This window comes from Grus americana, chromosome 7 (genome assembly GCF_028858705.1).
Source record: "Grus americana isolate bGruAme1 chromosome 7, bGruAme1.mat, whole genome shotgun sequence".
Classification (NCBI taxonomy): Eukaryota; Metazoa; Chordata; class Aves; order Gruiformes; family Gruidae; genus Grus; species Grus americana.
The window spans coordinates 10,862,127-10,881,051 of NC_072858.1; the positions used below are offsets into that span (position 1 = coordinate 10,862,127).

Here is an 18,925-nt window from a genome sequence, read left to right on the forward strand (position 1 = left end):
GGTGTGTCCCAGTAAGTGTCTATGGTTTTAAAACCAGACGAAACAGACTTTTAAGATAACTGTAGATGTTAAATACACACAAGTATGAACTGGCACCAATCACTTTGCAGGAACTAAAAACATCTGATTTATATCTTCACTCGCTGATTCTGAGCATAACAACTGACAGATAATTCTACTGATTTTGACTGGAAACTATGTAATACTGTGGATTTACATTAGTCTATTTTGGATCAGAATTTGTCCCCAAAAGACTAGTTCTTCTGAGCACTGACACAAAAAATATTTGGCATTGATCACTTCTGTTCCATCTGATAAGAATCATAGATGAAAAGTTAATGAAGCTGTCTCTGCGTAATCTCCAACAAAGTAAAGCCATTACTATCGAAAGCACTGAATGCCATATATTGCATATTAATTCTGGCGACCATCCAACACACATTCTGCCTGACTGCATGGCTGTGGCAGCAAGGCTCTGATGAAAGTCTGTGGACAGATTAAATTATCAGGTCTTTTCCTTCTCTAAAGGTTAATGACATAACGGAGGCTGCTCAAACGCGAAGTAGGCAGGCACGATGGATACAAATAAGCTTAGATCCAGTTTGTAGCAACTTGTGAAGATTTCATGGTATTTAACTGCTGATGAAAATGAGAACTGCCTACCAAAGTTGAGGGTCTGCTGACATTTTGAAGCTCAACACAATTTTGTTGTTGTGTCCATGCAGAGCTGGGCTTCTGCATCAACTCCAGACTTCCAAATCCAATCCTGCAACATGATCTGAGAACTGAAGCCTCTGATTCATTTGTTTTCAGTAGTTTTTCATAGTTTGGCTCTATTATTCTGCCTACGCATTTACCTTTTCCTGAACATTTTGCTGTACTTAACCTCCCCTACTGCCAGGATAAAACGCGGGCAAGAGAAGCAGACATGACAGTTTATGAATAGAGACTTTGACTATTGACCATTCAAACTGGAAGTAAAAAAAATCGAGCAAATCTTTCTTAGGGACTTTAGACTTTGGATCTATGGACTAATAAAAGAGAAGAAAGCTAATGTCCAAAGTGAGCAATATCTGACGTGTAATATTTAGATGAGGAGAGTTTAAAGACCACTTGGATTGCTTCTAAGTGTTATCACAGTGCTGTAATTTGTTTAGGTGGCTAAACTTTTGTTGAAACAACCAAATTCCATTTATAGTACAGATAGCCATGAAGACTTGATTTGTCAATGTCAATCCTGAGTAATTTAGCTGAACAAGACAGCCAGCAATGTTATCTTCCCCCCCCCCCCCCCCCTTAAAGACACCGTGCTTTTGATGGTGAAGTCGTAAATACATTGGTTTGCTGAGATGTCTGTTACAGTCTTTCATGTGTTCTGTCTTGGACATCATCGGTTCACCTGTGCTTAATGCAAAGGATAAGCCTTGGAGTTCAGCTCTTGTTCTGATATTCTGAGGAGCTCTGATCTGACTTGGGGTTCATCTCTAATTTAGAAACTCTATAATATAGGGGCTCTTTTTTTTCCTTTCAGACTAGAGATAATGCCATGGGTGTTGATGAGTTGCCGTCATAAACCAATACAGAGCTCAGCTGTAACAATCAACCTTTAAAAGAGAGCAAATTTTCTGCCTATACATTGTTATTGGAACAATGCAGAATGCCTATAATGTTCTGAAATCTTTTCTTTTTACCTGTGTTTCAGCTCAAGCCTTGACTCAGTCAGTTTTGTCCCAATTAGAGACCAAGCTGAGTATACGAAGTTCAAGATGTGGCTTGTTGTGAGATAAGGTGTCCAATGCTTTTGTGATTTAATTCGATGGACTTCATTAAATGCATAGATCTAAAAGACAAAAAAAATTATGCTGTCTGATGAGTACTGGCATGGTCTTTAATTTCCAAAGTAATGGTAAGTATTTCTTTAGAAATCTGTTAAAATTTAGCTCCAGTGGTCTGTTTCAAAAGGCTTTTGAGATCATCATAGTGCAAGATCACAAAAAGAGACATTGCTTTAAACTGTGGATTCAGATTTTAATTAAGCCTCTCTTGTTGCAGTTGCTTATTACTCATGAAGGCACTTGTGATTTGGTGCCTATAAGTAGGTTCAGAAATTTAGGGCTGTGATTAAACTCATTTCAATAGCACATGTGACTTTTCAGAGTTGTGCAGATAAAGAATTGTCAAATTCAATTTTGTGCTAACTGAAGCTACTGACCTTGAAAAAAAGCCATTTGCTTGACTAAAAATACATAGGTGTATATTGCAGTTCAGGGAAATACATCGAGAAAAAAGATAGTGATATTCAAATTCAGGCAATCAGTATTTCCTGTGGCTGAGTTATAACCCCTGGGTCATGTTTAGTAAGGGTTTGGAATGAAGTAAGGAAATGACTTTGTCTACCTGATTAATCAGTGTATGATGTATGGGTTTGTAACATGCTCTAATGCACATCTATGACATTTACACTGCAGTCACTGCAATAGACTTGCAAGAGGGCAGAATATGATGCTTTTTGGTTTAGCTACAGCAAATATAATTCTCAAAAGGTCCTTTAGCCTGTGGGAAGTCCTGAAAAATCACTAAAGAGACTTGTCATGGTGAGCACTTAAGCACAAACATTTTGCTTGAATTTCCATTGTGTTCAGGGCTTCTGCTGTGTTTTAAGTTAGAATGTTTCTCAGATTTAACTTGCTACAGACAGAGAGGACTCTGCGATAACTATATTACAAGAACAGGGATTTTTCTTGGGTTAGGATGGCATCAGAAGTATGTGCCGATGTAGGGCATGTAGTTGATTCTGGTTTGGTTGGGAGAGGATTAAAGGACCTGAATTTACAGCTCATCTTGTAATGATTCAAATGGTGAATGAATTAAAGATGAAACACATCCCATAAAGTTCTGTACTTTTTATGACCTTGTGGTTTGAATTGCAATCACCTAGTTACCTTTGACTGATAACACTACTAGATCTTACGCAGCCCCACTGAGATGGCTATTGATATACTGCTGAGTTACCTCAAGACCTGTGTCACGGCCCCAGACAATTTGGAGAGGATTTACTGCTCATGTTGCAAACTTTTCTTAGAACATTTCAGGCTGTAGCTGGGGCAGATGATTGTGTTTTGTCAGCTGCCTATTCAGGACAAGCTCAGACACAGATTATTTGGGTTACATCTTATGTTTCAGAGCATGTGGGATATTTCATGTGAACAAGATAAAATGAGACTCGATCACTGTACCAGTAAACCATGCTGGGTTTGTTCCTGATGTCCAATGAAGAATATGCAGTGCTGAAAACTGTGTTAAAAAGAAAAAAAAAATTACAGAAAGATGGAAACAATGACAGAATAAACAGAATGCAAGAGAACAGAAAACATATTCATATTGGCTGTAGACAGGCAAGCAGCCTAGTCTGCCTTGGTAGTTTCATGACCTTTGTCAGCAGTTATATTGAAGGTCTTGGTTGTGTAAAAGTTTGAAGGTCAAAGAAAATTATTTGGGCAGAAAAAAATGCCAGTAGATGTTTGGGGCAGCCACTGGTAGCCCCTTTCTGCAGGACACTGCTGGTACCCTGAGCAACATGGAAAGCACCAAGTGCCATCTACTGCTTCTCTTGCTGGTATCTGAAGTTGTTTACCTAGGTTGCTGAGGGTTTGGAACTTCTTCAGCTGTTCTGGTTGCATTCAGTTTCAAAGCAAATTAAACCAGCTATCTTGCATAAAAGAAGATTTGCTTGAAAAGCAAACAAACAAAAAAAACAAGCAAATAAACCAAAACTAGTATTGCCTTCATTTTCCCCCAATCACCTGCCAGACTTTTCTGTGCAGGAAGAGAATTTCTACCTTGCCCATATTATACATGGTGCAACTTCTGGCTTAGATGGAGAGAGAACAACAGTACCACTGAGGCAATCTTGCACTTCACTGCTAGGGGTGCTTGCCTCATCTCTCAATTACTGTTATACTGCATCCCATATACCCATTTAGTTTCTTTCCAATTGAAGTGTGATAAACAATACATGACAAGCTGTAAAATCTTACGTGCCCTGAATTGCAATATATATTGAGTCCAAACTCAGGATGTCATTGAAACAATTAAACCTAAATGCTCTGATTAATTAGGATTATTTAATTAAAATCTGGTGACAGGCAAAGAAGTTGGAGCCAGCAGAATAAAAAGAAGAATAAGTGGAAAGTGTAGTGTCTGAGGTTTGGGTATACTCCCACGTGGTGACAGCGAGGTAGCAAGGAAGGACTCCAGTCTGTTACAGTGCTGCAATAGCTCTTGTTCTGGTGAACCTTGCCTTGGTTAATGGGCCAGACACCTTCGAGCTTGTTGTTGCATTTCAAACACCTTAGAACGCTTCCTACGCAGATGACAGCCAGAAGCTGGGCTCAGCTACCCAGATTGCCGTCAACAGTCGTTGCAGACCAGTCATCCTTAGGTAACTTTATCCTGGCTTTTGTTTATGCCATTTATGTTTGTGATGCCAAGAAGTCTCTTAATGCCTTCATGTGTCAGGTTCAGCAGGAGAATGTTTCAGCCCTTTTGGACCAGATTGTTCAAAAGCAGCTGAGGTGGAGTATGTGTTTCCGTGGTTTGCTCCCCCCCGCCCCAGTCCTGCAATTCTGCAGGTCTTTTACTTGAGAATAGTCCTTGGACCAATGTCTTCCCAATTTCAATGGGAAGTGCTGGGGTGGGAGAAGGTTTAGCCTAATATCTGACTCAGTCTTGCATCTGTCATCCTCGGTAAGACCCAGTTTGACCGCTGCTTTCCAGTAGATGCAAAAATACTGTATTCCTTTTCCAGGCTTTTCTGGAGGAATGCACTGGGGGAAGACTATTGCTCTGAGGAGCCAGGGACCTCTGTCCCCTCTGACATGTTTCTTCTGCCTCTGAGCTCACATGTTATTGCAGTGCACACATATAAAAGCATGATATTCAAATATTTTCTCCCTCAGTAAAAAAATAGTGAAATTTTAGTGACGTCCCAGTGCTCCCACCGGTAGTTGCTAAAATGACATAAGACTTTGTGACAGCAAGCTGGGAAATTTAGGGCGGAGAGGAGGTTGACGATTGCTGCTTCTGTGTAAGCTTTTTGTGTTAGTTAACGTAGTATTAACATGGTGCTCCTGTGAGTTCTCTTCAGCTTTGGTGAGACCTGCCTTTGATGTGGATTGCTTTGTGCCTGTGCCAGATCTTGAAGCATATGGCTTTTCCTATGAAGTTGATATTTTCTATTAGGAAGTGGGAGGGAAAGGGGCTCGTTTTGTTAATTATAATGAATGACAGAAGGGAAAGCACTTAACAGCAAACCCAAGCAAGTAGTGCTCTTTGGCTGTACCGAGCTCTTGAGCCCTCAGTGGTTGCTGCCCGAGGCTTTTTGCAGTCAGCTCTATCATTTTTCTCTTACAAGGAGCTGATTTCTGTTCAGGGTGTTTCCTACAAAGTACTTTCTAGAAGATACCAGTGTTAGAGCTGGTTGGGAAGGGGTTTTCTTTTGTCTCTAGCAGTTTTGGAAAGCTGACTGAGCTCTATTTTGCTTTGAGGATCTTTCAAACCTTAAAAAGCAGGAGTACAGTTTTAGCTGAAGAGAACTGCATTATTTTTTCCGAGATGCTGAAGCACAATGCCTTGGCACATTCCAGCTGGGCTTGGGTGTTTTGCAATATGATTTACCACAGCTGATACAAACCTGAGAAATACTCCAACCTAGTCAGAAGCAGACTGTGTCTTCTGCCCCAGTCTTGTACATCCTGGGACGGCACTTAGGCACTAGCTCATGCCGCCTTGAGTACCTTTTAAGCCTGAGGTCGCTATTTAATCCACACTGCAGTGTGCACTGCCAAGATTAATCTTTGTACTATGGGATGATACTGTCTTTGAGGCCACTTGGAGCTCCTGACTGTTGCTTCTTCTTTGGCACACAGCCTGCTCCTTTCTTAACCTTTCAAACACAAAACATGCCATAGTATGGTTTGCCCCAAGACTCTGTTTTGAGCTTCTCTGACAGTCTGTCTGTGGCTTTAAATGAACTCGCTATGACTGCAGTCACAGCATTTTGACTCACTCTGTAGCAATCCAAAGAATATGCTTCCTGGTAGAAGTATGCGATAGGAAGGCAAATGCTAGAAAATACTCCTGCAACACCACATGTCTGTTTATAACTGGTAACATCCAACTTAAAACCTTCCTTGAGTCAATGATGGCATCCAAGCAGGGCTCATGTCTGTATTGTATAATGCAATCTGTCCCTCTGATTGCAGGAGCGTGCAATAAATGCTCTAAATTCTATAAATGTCAAATCAGCATCATCAGTGAGAAATGGATCATTAATTATATGAGTATTTGGCATATAATTCTGAATAACAGCGGAACACGTGAACAGTGTTAAACTGTTCAGTAGTTTTGTAAGGACTAAAAACTGCTTGAACATAGTAAGTAGTACCTGCTCCGCATGCTGTGTATACTCCACAAAAAAGACTTGTCCTGTGGTAAAACCCTTTGTTGTCCTCTTCTGGTGCTGAGATCCCAAGCTTACTCATGTTTCAGTCCATGGTGTGGGGCACAAGTCATTGCAAGACTTCCTCCTGATATGCAGTTGCCTACCATACTTAATTTTAAACACCCACAAATTGTTGTAATGCCTTTGGTGTAAGTAGTATCATTAATTATTTCATATTAGAGTAATACATCCAGATCCCAGCTTGTTGTCCAAACATAAGAAGAGGGTCCCATGTTCAAAGGCAGAAAAGAAACTATTGTAGAAGGTGTTTGACGTCAGCCTCCCAACAACGCTGCAGAAGAGCCCAGGGCTCTGGAGATTCTGCCAAGTGCTGGAAACGATGAGTCTTTCTTTACTTTCCTTCTCTTGTATTTCATTCAAACGTGGTGCACTCTGGTGCTTTTAATTTTTTTTATGAAGTTTTTGCAAGAAGACACATTAGGAAACACTTCTGTAACACCCAGCTAGATTTCATCTCATTTGCATTCTCTTTATCTCCAAATTTTGCAATCCATGTTTGTTTAAATAAATAAAACAAAACCACACACACACAAAAAACCAAATCACCCAAACCTATGATGTTTGTCTGGGGAGGTATATCCAGGCAGTATAGTTGATGGCTTCACTTAGTTCCATGTAGTCACTGGTGTAGTTTATATTCCCTAGTACTACTTCATTATTTAGAAAAAAAAATTAGCATCCGTGCTGTTGCTCCTTTTTTTTCTTGTGGGTTGCAGTGCTATTCGCTTTCTTCCCGTCTTGCAGTAAGTCCACATGCTCTTCAAAAATACATACCAGTATACAGTGATTCATTATCTCACAGGTTTCCATGTATAAAATAGTTTTCATAAAAGTTAGAAACTTAAAATTTCTTCTTTTCCCTGCTCCATCCCCTTTCTTTTTCCCATCTCCACCCCCAAAGTCCAAATGCACAAAGCAAGCGATCATTTAGTAGGTGTTAGTTAAGACTGGTACGTGGAACTAGGTGTTCTAGAGAAGATACTCCTCATACATAAAACCATAAAAGTCTCCTAGCATCTTTTAATGAGCTTACTACGAAACACCAGAACATGCATTGTGTCACAGGAGAGAGCAGAAGAGATCAACAATGTAACTGAAGTCTTAAGTCTGTGGCAGCAGGGAGTTGTTAACGTCAGCTAAGCACCTTTGCCCAAGAAGTGGACGGAGCAAACAACATTTTTTATTTAGTTTTTTTGTCTTCAGTCACTCACCTCTTTCAGTAGAGTATCAGTTGTTGTTTCTGTATCGCCTTAGCACTGTTGTTAGCTTCTCGCTCTTTGCTATACAATCTGCTTACTCAACCATCTTTTATACTGCGACAGCTACACCCTCACATAATAACAACTTGTTATTATGCAGTGCATTCACCTTAGTGATTTACCCAGCCTACTCACAAACTTACAAACCTGAAAACACTGTTTTAATGGGACACTGCCTACCAACTGTTTTTCTAGTCTGTTAGTGATATGTTTTATGTGATTACAAGATCACCTCAAGTATGGCTTGCAAAGATCTATAGCAGATGGTATAGATTTGCTATAAATCCGTATGGTGAAGAAGATATTTCAGCCTGAAATTGATTTTTCCCGTTAAATTGCAATGATTTGGAAAAGGATTTTCTCAATGAAGCCATTTTTACAGTAGAGAGTTTCCATATGCTTTTCAAACATTGAAACTTTTCAAATGGAGGTTCAGTGCCCAAAGTTAAAATAGAGTTTAAAACTGAAGAAATAAATAAACATTTCATCCAGAGAGCCCTTGTAATTGTTGGTTCCACCCATCTTCAGACAATACATTTAAGCGACTGCTAGTTCCATGGATTTCTACCGGAGGCTGCGGGAAGTTCCTCTCAATTTTTTCCGCAGTTTGCATGGCCTGAAGCTTGAGCAGTTGCCTGTTGCTGCAGAGATTGTTATTCTTTAACAAACTGTGGGCTGTGGCTCTTTGCTCCGAGGGATCTTGCTGTAATGTTTTAATAAGCCTTTCTACTAAGTCCAAGTAGAGAATGTCCAAGAGCAGCTAATGCAGCTCTTAGGCCTGCTCACATCTACCTTGCTGGGCTCCTGCTCAGGTTGCAGGGAGTAATACGCAGTTCTCTGTGCTGTCACAGGGTTGGTGCCAACAGCATGACATGCTTCTGTGGAAGACTGATTAGCTTTCATCTTGCAACATTTTTGTTTGCTCAATTACTTTTTTTCATTTCTTACTGACCTTCTTTTGCCAAGAAAAATGATTTTATTTTATTTTTTTAATCAGGGTCTACTTAAGGACAAAACTTGTTCAGCCCCTTTGAATTAGTGGATATAAAACTTGATACAGAGACACATCATAGCAAAAAAAATGATCCATTGCTGATTGCATAAGGGTTTCTTAGGTAACACATGAGCCTATGTAGTTACCTCTGTTTGTCCTCTGTTTTCAATCACTGCATCCTCTAACTATCCTGCAAGCTCTTCAGTTTCAATATTGTCCCTTCCAGTGTGAATGTCAGGTCAGAACCACTGAAATTTGGTCTTTGACCTAGGTATTCCAATAATATAAAGAACAGCAAAGTTTTGATAGAGGAAATTAGAAAAGTATATGTGGGTTAAAGACCTGGGGAAAACCATAACTATAGTTTTTTTCTAGAGTTTAATAGGCACTGTGTGAAAATCTTCCTGAAACCATGATGGTAAGGAAGACGTTCATTCGTTCTTGATTTCAAAATGGGAAAGTAGTAATATTTCCTACTACCTAAGGTGTAGGAAAAAATGCTGAAGGAGATGTTGCTATGAAAAAGTCAGGATGTTCCATAGGGCATAGCACTGCCCAGTAGGTGAAAATCTAGAGTGCATTAACCACTGAACTATATTGCAGGGTGTTTAGACTTCACCTGTGTGAACCAGCAAAGAGAATGTCTGTGTGTTTAGGTCTGAGAAGCCCCCAAACCATGTTCTGATTATTTCCTGCTCTGGAGTGAATATCATTGGCTGTATTCTACCCAAGGATAATAGCAGTAAATCTCAGCCCTGCCAGAGGGAAAAAAGTGATGTGAGCAATTTCACTTCCCTAACAGGTGAAGACATTGGCTCACGTTTGTTGCTGAAGGTACAAGAATGCTGCCAGATAATTGAATCATGAGGTTTAAAAGTATGCTTTATTGGTTCACCTGCACATATGGGTGGCTGGCAGACTCTTTCATGAGCAGTGGAGAGGCGGACAGTCTACAGGAAATCTTTTTACTGACAAAATTGCTCTCTGGACAAGGAGTTATTTAGCTGTGTTGTAGGTGGAGTTGTGGAGGGTAAGGATTATCTTCCTAATATAAAGATTATAGGATCTCTGGGTTTTGCTGTTAAATGCTCAGACTGATAGCAGTGAAATGTTTTCTTCCCCTGGTCTTCCCTGAGATTAGCGCCCATCGTGTGAACTGGTTACATGGGTGCTCAACTATACTGGGAAGTTAACAGTGATTTGGCAGCACTATCATTTGTGAGTCTATATAGCAGCTCCTATGGAACTGCCACTTCAGCAGGCCAGTAGAAATCTGCAAATTGCTTGTACTTTTTGGAGCTGATACATTTACATCGAACTTTACATTGAAAGTTGAAAGCAGCTTTGGGAGTGGAGAATAGAGAGAAAGGGGATTTGGCCATTACGTGTCAGCAGTTGGAGAAGCGATCATTGCCAGTATCACACATTCCTGAGAAAAGTAGCTTTGAACCATGTCGTTGCAGATAAAAATGGAGATAAATCAGGAAACCCTTCTTCTCTGTAATTTTGTTCTTTTATGACATAACTGTACAAAATTAAAATTTACGTGCTTCTAAGTTGCAGTCATTGGCTACTTCCCAATGTACTCAGTAGACCTTATTCCATTGGTTATCAATGACACAAAGCTGTTAAAAATTAGCCTTTCCAGGTTTTCCCAAGGAGAAAGTATCTGGAGTTGAGGTTTTGAAGAATATTCCAAATCTAGTAATACCACACATATGGAAGCCTCCAGAATTTGGGCTCTAATCTTTGCATTTTGGTTTGTTCCATATCCTTGAAGAACTTAACTGAAGAGCTGGGGAAATAGCGTTATCAATGGATTTACTCTGGGTATGAATTTGTCCTGTAAAACACAAAATCACAGCTTACTAAGAAAGAAAGGAGTGTAATGCACAGCACATTCTTACCTTCCCAGGTAAAAAAATCTAAGAGTAAAATTCTGATAAAGCCAAGTTGATTCGTCCCTGTTTCTTACTAAGTAAGAAAGGAGTGTAATGCACAGTACTTGTCTTTTATACTATGGGATATAGAAATGGGATAGTGTTGCAAGTGGTGATTATTTCCTCAGTGCATATTTGGTTTTTAGCAGTAAAGAAAAACATCCAAGTTTGTTATGGTTAATATTCAGGTGTGTAATAAACACTGTCAAAGCTGTCAGTTTTTGAGGATATATGTGGTTGCCAAAGACTATAGCATTTCCAAAACTGTGTGGACTCTGTCCTTACTGTTAGCTGTTCAAAGGATGATTTATATTTCTCACTAGCCCTTGCAGAGAGACTATAGCATTTCCAAAACTGTGTGGATTCTGTCCTTACTGTTAGCTGTTCAAAGGATGATTTATATTTCTCACTAGCCCTTGCAGAGAGTATGTGAGGCTTTATAAAGAGGAAATGTTCCTCTCTATGCTAGAATGCAGATCAGGTATTGTGCTGTTAGTGAACGTTGAAAACTGCTATTGTGACTAATACCGCAACCATCCTCTTTGCAATTTGTTTTACGGATTCAGTACGTTACACCCTTTAGTGCAAGTCAGAACACTCAGCAAGGACTACTGTGTGCCGAACACTGTGACACAAGTGGCATCTCCATCCAGAATAACCAGTAGCTTAAAAATGCACTTTATCCACACAGAGCAAAACTCTGAATCTAAATGGATATCTGATCCAGTTGTTGGAATATCTTTAATTAGGATGCCTGTACTCAGGACCATTTCATTGCAGTCTGCATCTGAGCTCCGTAGGAATCTGCTGCGTGCATCTTGCAAATGCACAGTATTTGGAAGCTGTGGTCACTGAAGACCTGTCTCTTACTTAGTTTCCAAACTCATTGTTATGTCATCTTTGAAACAGAGATGTGTTATCTTCTGTCATGTTACCTTAGAAAGACGTATAATTCTACATTGCAGTGACAGACAGCCCAAGCACAGGCCGTTGAGTCTAGCTAGGTAAATTATAGACAAATAAATGATCTTTTGACAGACTTCTTGCTGGCGCTGTACTTGGCCCCAAGACCAAGTGCCGCTTTCCCCTTTGCGTGGCGCATACCTAACTGTGCAGGAGCAGGACTTTGCTCTACTTACTGTAGATTAAGCATTTTGCTCTTACACGGGGAGAGGGGAGGAGAAAAGCGTTCACATATGAATCTGGGTATATAATAAACTCTGACCTAAATCACTCCCACGCATGACTCTATGATCTTTATGGGTCCCTTCCAGCTTGAGATATTGTATGATTCTAAGTGACTGCACATTCAGTACTTCAACAGGGCGGTGCAAATCAGAGCAGTAACTTTCCGTCCCTCCTGAGCTGCAGAAAGTGTCACAAGTCAGAAAATGTATGTAAAAGCAAAAGATCAGAAAGAAGGTAGAAAACTGTCCTCCGCCACCTGTTTAGAGTGAGGTCAGAGTGAGAAGTAGGAAGAGGAGAAGGCAGAAACTACACTTTATTAATTGCCACAATGGTGGGGGGTTGTGGTTAGAAAGTGGTCGATGCAAGGGTGGGGGCTGCAAAGAGTTTTGGGTGAGGGGTGCCTACCTGCCAGGCGGTGATTTCCAGAGTGGAGCAGGAACGGAGCCCCCACCGTTCCACCTGGGCTTTCTGGGACACACTGTTCTGCTGCCAGCCGTGACTCACCTGTTTGTGCAGGGCTCAAACCATCCCTGCTTATCAGCAGAGTTAATGCCCACTGTAACGAGGTGGTCTCCCCACCCACCCGCATTCTCCAGACACTGGAATAATAGAAATAAAGCCTGTACCTGTGTCTCTTCCTTGGGAAAGCTCTGGAGGCAGCAGTTACTCCCGGACTCTCAGATGCTGGACTTTGATAGATATTGTCACTAATTCTGGGCATGAAAAATGGGATATTTTCCCTGAGCAAGGCAAGGAGGGGAACTTTGTTCTTGTTACTGTTGCTATTCTCCATTGGAAAATTGTAACTTTTTCAGAAATTTGGAAAAAAAATGGGGAATTGACCTATTTTTTTTCTTGAAAACTCCCACAGTTGTGAAAGAGGGAGAAATACCCTCTTCCATTTAAAAAAAAAAAAGGGAAAATGCTCTCTTGTGTAACTGGAAGCTGCCAAATTCCAAGATGTTAATGGAGCTCTGGGCATTTAATACAACATGGACCAAAAAAAAAAAAGGTGTTTTAATAAATATTTTACAGCTTTTTAGTGAAATAGTTATTTCAGAAAATTAGTTTTCCTCCACAAAAGGAGAGGAGAGAGAAAGTGAGAGGATGAATGAAGCTGTTTCTTCTTGTCTTTAAATGTCACACTGACGTCTTGTTTGCAGATGTTTCTGTGCTGGTTTAGGTTGCTACCCACTGTCACTCAAGGAAATGCTTTTCACAGGGATTTTCTATCACTTGATAGTTTTGGTTTGATATTCTGGAATAAATTATTTTTCTGTACGGCAGAGAGGAGCCTGTGGCTGGCAATCCTCTTGCATTAAAAGCAAGCCTTTCTTGTATTACCTCCAGGCAGTTTACGTTCAGACCACTATTAGCAGGTAAAATATGGTGGCAGTTTCCAGCTGCCACAAAGCGCTTAATTTTCCATCACCACAAGATCTTTAACTGATTGTCAGCCAACTGATATTTAGCAAACAATACATGTTTATCTACTCAATTACAGCCCAGTGGGCTTTCCAGGGACACATCTGTGGTTAAATTCTGTACATAAGTGTTTTCTACGTGGTGACAAATTCAGTTTGTGTAATATTAGTATTGATCAGTAGCTCTGTTTGTTCTGTGACAAACTGGAAGGGAAATGACTGTATGTGCTCCTTCACTTCCCCCTCACCCTAGCAATCATTTTTTTTTAATCTGCAGCTCTTCAGTTGTCCAGCAATTATGCTAGAAGTTAAACAGATCCGTTAAATGGGAAACTTGGCTTTGTTTAACAGTTTAAGGTCAGCAGCAATGCAATAAGTCTAACAACATTTTTTATTACTTACTTGTTGGTCAGTAGGAGGAAATCAACAAATAAACTAAAGCATTAAAGTTCTTACAACCCAGCAGTGAGCAGACTTAGACTTCTAGCCTTTTCCAGGAGATTGATTGGATTAAATGTTGGAGTTACTAATTGCGTGCCAGAGGAGGGGCTTAGTTTCTAGTTTCAGGACGTATTCCTAGAAGATGCATTGAGAACAGCAGTGTTCTCCAAGCCTACAACCATGTGTTTCTGGTCACCCTCGGCTCTCCTGGAGAATCTACTAAGTATTTAGGTTTTTTGGAAGAGGGCTAGGAAAGACTTGAAGGGACAGCCCTTTCATGGCTCCCTTTTCTCAGAGAAAGAAGTTTGACATTGTGCTCCCTGCTTACAGCACTTGCCTAATATGATGTTCTAATTAAGCCTTCTCCTTTTCCCAGTTTGTGATTTCCCCAGATTTGCATGCCTAAATAAGTTTGTCTCCAACCAAAGTGCATCTGAGGCACCTGAGAGTGGTTTTCAGTTCCCAGGGAGTGAGGAATCCCAAACTCCATGTAAGAGTGACAAAGGACATTTCTAGGTATGTTTTTGTTCCTTCCTACTTGAACAATGATACTAGCTAGTTCTGGATTTGGTTTGTCAATTAATTATTATGGTCTGGAATCACAGCTGCATTTGGGACAAAGTTGTAATGTATTTCTTGAAAATGAAATGTAGTTTTAACTGAAAATGATTTGGCAAATACCAAACTGAGGCAGCATCTCGAGGCTGCTGCATTTTTGTTGCACTTTGGTTTAGATTTGTTGGTTACGGTATGTTCTTACTTGGCCGACCTGCATGATGCAGTCCTGCTGTATGCCATGCCTGTAAAGGAAATGTTCAGTCATGGGGCTATGTCTGTAAAAGTTAAATGATGGTAAGGACATCTGAGATCAGCAAGCACTTAGTGCAAATCTAAAACTGCAATAAAATCCGTTTGTATGGTAAGCATTCAGGGAGGTGATTTTCCTGGCTGCATACAATTGGAGTTAACCAACAGGCTGTTTCCCATCATAGATTGTAGTTGGAGGGGTGGTTGCAGGACTTGTGAGCATACACCAGCTATAGCTGTATTTTGAGGTAGTAGCTAAATGTACTGTTTTAACTATCACTAAATGAGGTTGAGATCAGTACCTTCAAATTGGATCCAGGCAGTTCTGACAAAATGGCCTGGTTACATTAAACACTTCTCAGAATAACCTTTTGTTTTTCCTTTTCACTCGAGGTCATTATGAGATTGCTGGGTTAGGGAGAGGTACTGCTTGAGGGTAGGCAGGCAGCGGAAGCTGAGTAAGGCGCAGTGATTTCATAGTCTGACCAGTTGCAGCAGCGTCGCCAATTACTGGCTTGGTGCCAGTCCTGTGTGGTTCAGATGGTTCATCAGCCAATATGCAGGTTGTCCCCTACCTGGCATTCTAGGAAAATGATTTTTGAATGTCTGTTGTCCTTCCCTCCGCTAATAAGCAGAGGAAATTCAACAGGAATCTGTTTGTCCTGGGTCTTTTCCATTAAATTACAAACCTTGCTGGAAGACTCTCAGCAGGTCTATAGTGGTTGGTGAAGAGTGCCCTTATTTAGTCCAAAACTGGGAATAAGAGTGTGGATGTCATGCTTTGACCAAGCTCTTTAACCCAGTTGCTCTGGAGGAAAAAAACATACTTAGAAAGGCTGCTGAGCAGAAGGGAGAGATGTGGCATGAGAACGGGAGCTGTAGCTGCTTTTGGTGCTCACCTCCCTTGGAATATGCTTTCTTTTCTTTTGAACATGCACAAGCACAGTGCACCTTTGAAAAAGGATGTAGTTACTCCATCATCTGTCCCAAGTCCCTCTAAAATCCCCTTTTGTTCCTAAGGACCAGCAAAAAAGCCAGTACAAGGATCAGGAAAGCAAGTCTTGTCCTGGGAGCTGCTTTAATGCCTTCTCTGGGCTTTGCTGGGAGCTGAAGAGTGTTCAGGGAGCACAGAATCCTCAGCCATATCACCCCCAGTGGATACCACAAGGTCTTTCTGACAAGAGGGTGGCAGTTGATGGAGAAAGAAGTATGGCCGCTTCTTCGCCAGCCAGGAAAGTACCATGTTTGAGATAGTCATGAAAGTTGCTCTGCTGTCTCTGCAATAGCTTGTGGAAGGGCTTTGGTGTAGCTGGAGCCTTAGATGACAGAGCAGTTTGGTGTGTTCCCCTACAATTCATAAAATAAAGTAAAAATGAAAGAAAAAAGATAGTAGAAGTGGATTCTTAAATATCTGTCTGCATCTGCCTGCAGTCCAACAAAATTGCTTCCATCAGCTGGCTAGATGGCTTTGCTCCTGAAGATGAGCCACTTCGTGGACTTCATCATGAATATTGCCAAACTTCAGTTACAAGTGAGTAAGTTTAAGAGCCACAAGAACTGACCTGCCAAGTACTTTGGGGAGTGAGGAAAGCATTGCTCTTTTCAAAGATGACAGTGTCTTTCTATAAACGTCACCTAACAGAAGTTTGTGGTGTGCACAGACACATTAAAAAAAGAAATGTGGGGGGGAAAGGAGGGAGTGTGTGAGGTGGGAACTAAGGCTTAGAAGGATTCAGCCTTAAGTTAAAGTTAGTGTCTTTCAGAGTTGGTCACCAAAAAAGTTGAACCCTGCTTGATTAATTAGGAGCCCTGAAAACCAGGGCATGTAGATTTGTGAGCAAGTTTAAAATTAGTCAAGACATTACACCAATCTTGTCAAAGATGTCCTATGGTCCAGCTCCATGATCGTCACCAGGCAATCCTTCAGGCTGATTTTCAGAGGTTTTAAGCCCCTCCACTGAAACCCTCTCTGGGAAAGTCAGGGCAAGGACGGCAGTGCCGGCCGAGCCCGGGCAGCACCGCACCCCGCAGGCTCCCCGAGCGCTGATCAAACCAGTTTCACGGTTGCTCTCTGCTGCTGCAGTGGTGCAGAGGTGATGAAGTGCTGCCAAAGATGACATGACGGCGAAGCAAGCTGACAGTGTGCTGCTGCGCTAATCGTGTTATGCTGCAATAACGCCTTGCTCCACATCCCTGTACCTAGAAAATCTTAATCCTGATATTTTTGTAAACTGTAAGATGTAAGAAATGCCAACAACCGGGCAAATTACACCCAGCATTCAGGTGACAATTACAAAGGAATGAGGATCTTATTTCACTCTTGGGAGGGAAACCCGGGCATGGATATATGCTCAGTGTCTGAGTTACAGTGCCCTGGGGCATAGTGTTGCTTTTAATGTCTGACCATAAATAGAGAGCTGCAATGGCAGAACTATAGCAGGAGAATTGTCATCCTGTCGTTGAACAAACACAATGTCTAACCTGATTGTTCTCCTGGGGTTACTGGAACCAATTTGCTCTTGTTTTGTGGTCAGTTCTGGTTGTTGGGGTGTAAAGTTCACTTTTTCTAGAGCCTCTCCTCACGACTGTTCCATTTTTCCTTCTCCTGTCTTTTTTTGATCTATCTTAGGCTAAAGGACTTTAAATTTAATGTTATCCCAAAGACAAACTTCTACAGCTATATCCTTCCTAGCATTTGAGTTTCCTACTTGTTCTTTTTATTCTGTTTGCACAGCCAAATCAGGTCTGGGTCTGTTCTTAGGTACCACTTGGCTGGATTTAGGTATCAGCACCAAGATCAGCCTGTGGCCTGAGTCACTGGCGGATGTCTGAAGGTTGACAGGGCAATGCCACGTAGCTATAGCAGAACCACAATATTGTGTAGGCTGGTGGCAAACAGGATCCCCTCCAGGAGGGCAAGTTTGCTGAATGGAAAAGAGAGCTAGCAAGGAGTTCTGAAGCCAGCATTGTCAGATAGTTCAAAACAAGCAAAATAACAATCTTTTCATACAATGCTTTTTGGAAGTGCGTATTTACATCCCGAAGGAGCTGTATTTGCACTGAAACATAGCACGTCTGATATGAGTATAGACGGAGTAATGTATCTGTCTGCTTACTAAAGATGTCACCTTCATCTTTGAAGGCTTGTATGGATTTTGATCTTTTGATAAATATTCTACAAGATTATAGCATTTACCTAAGCTTACTAGTAATTCCTTTACTGGATTTCTAATGCTAGATGGAGATCCTATCACTGATTGTAAACTCTGTTACCAAAAAACCTAACCATGTGCACCCCTCCAACTCCCCCCCACCAAGCCCAAAATTTCAAGCAGATCAGCAACATTCCTTGGCAGTTTTGTATCTGTTTGAGCAACCATGGCCATTCTTTCCCTCCAGTGTGTCTAAAGCACTCACATGACATCTTCTTGTCCATTGTGTCTTTGAAAGACAATTTCTCCTTATTTGATATTCTTATTTGTGTAAGTTCTGGCACTAATTCCTACCAGTTCCCTGGTGGCATGCAGTCCTCAGCCTGGAAGCTTTCCCAAGTGGGGAGCTGGAACCCTTTCTAGTAAGGACACGTTCCCTTTCTTGTTATGCACATGTTCAATCAAATATGGATAATTCTAAAATGAGAATAGCCATGTGGGGACTTGGAACCATGACGAATCATGCTTGCTGTGTTCAGAGATTATCAACAGAATCAAGGACTCATCCCTACAGCCTTGCTAGTGTGTGAAGTGCAATGCAAGGATCATCACCACGTTAAGAGCTTGTTGGGATGAAAATACAGAGCAGAGACTAATTTTCTTCTCTGCGAAAAAGTGGTCAAGAGAAGCAAGCCATGAAAGGTGAGTTTTGCTCGCTTGAGAAGGGCTTATTACCACAAATAACCTGCCAGGTATCAAAAGTGTTTTATAGACCGTGTGAAATGTGCAGGAGTTTGTTCACCACTCAAATGCGGCTGTTGTAGAGAAGGGAAAGAGGAACTGCTCAACAGCCCACAATTACAATGTTTGATGGTTTACAGCAGGAAATGAAGACGATTAATATCCAGTTGAAACCAGGTGTCATGTCAATTAGGCAAATAGTAAGCCAGCCCCCCCCCCCGCCTTTTTTTTAATACAGACTATGGTTGCTTCAGGCATCATGGGTGATGGAATGTCTCCTGTTTAATTTTCTGTATCTGTGGTCAGTACTCTCCCTACTCATTTCAAATGCTTGTGTAGTCTCCTCTCGAAGCAAAACAGGTCATATTAATCTTGCTAAAACATATAAAAAGCCTCAAAATAAGCTAAAAAGATACAATCTATAAAAGTGCTTCATCCTTTGCAGTTGTGCTTACT

At 41.1% G+C, this 18,925-nt stretch overlaps 2 protein-coding genes across 2 annotated transcripts in view; both read left to right on the plus strand.

Annotated features, from left to right (window-relative positions):
- The window catches only part of ZDHHC6 (zinc finger DHHC-type palmitoyltransferase 6), a 55,847-nt gene extending 39,919 nt beyond the window's left edge, over nucleotides 1-15,928 (plus strand). The window contains exons 10-11 of the mRNA XM_054832235.1: nucleotides 14,146-14,285; nucleotides 15,597-15,928. Coding sequence (XP_054688210.1) covers nucleotides 14,146-14,285 — 140 coding nt within the window. The 3' untranslated portion in view covers nucleotides 15,597-15,928. The remainder of the gene's footprint in view (nucleotides 1-14,145; nucleotides 14,286-15,596) is intronic.
- Nucleotides 15,929-16,037: 109 nt separating this feature from the next.
- Nucleotides 16,038-18,925, plus strand: part of GPAM (glycerol-3-phosphate acyltransferase, mitochondrial) — an 83,535-nt gene continuing 80,647 nt past the window's right edge. Inside the window, exon 1 of the mRNA XM_054832230.1 lies at nucleotides 16,038-16,107. The gene's annotated coding sequence lies outside the window, so the exon portion shown is untranslated. The remainder of the gene's footprint in view (nucleotides 16,108-18,925) is intronic.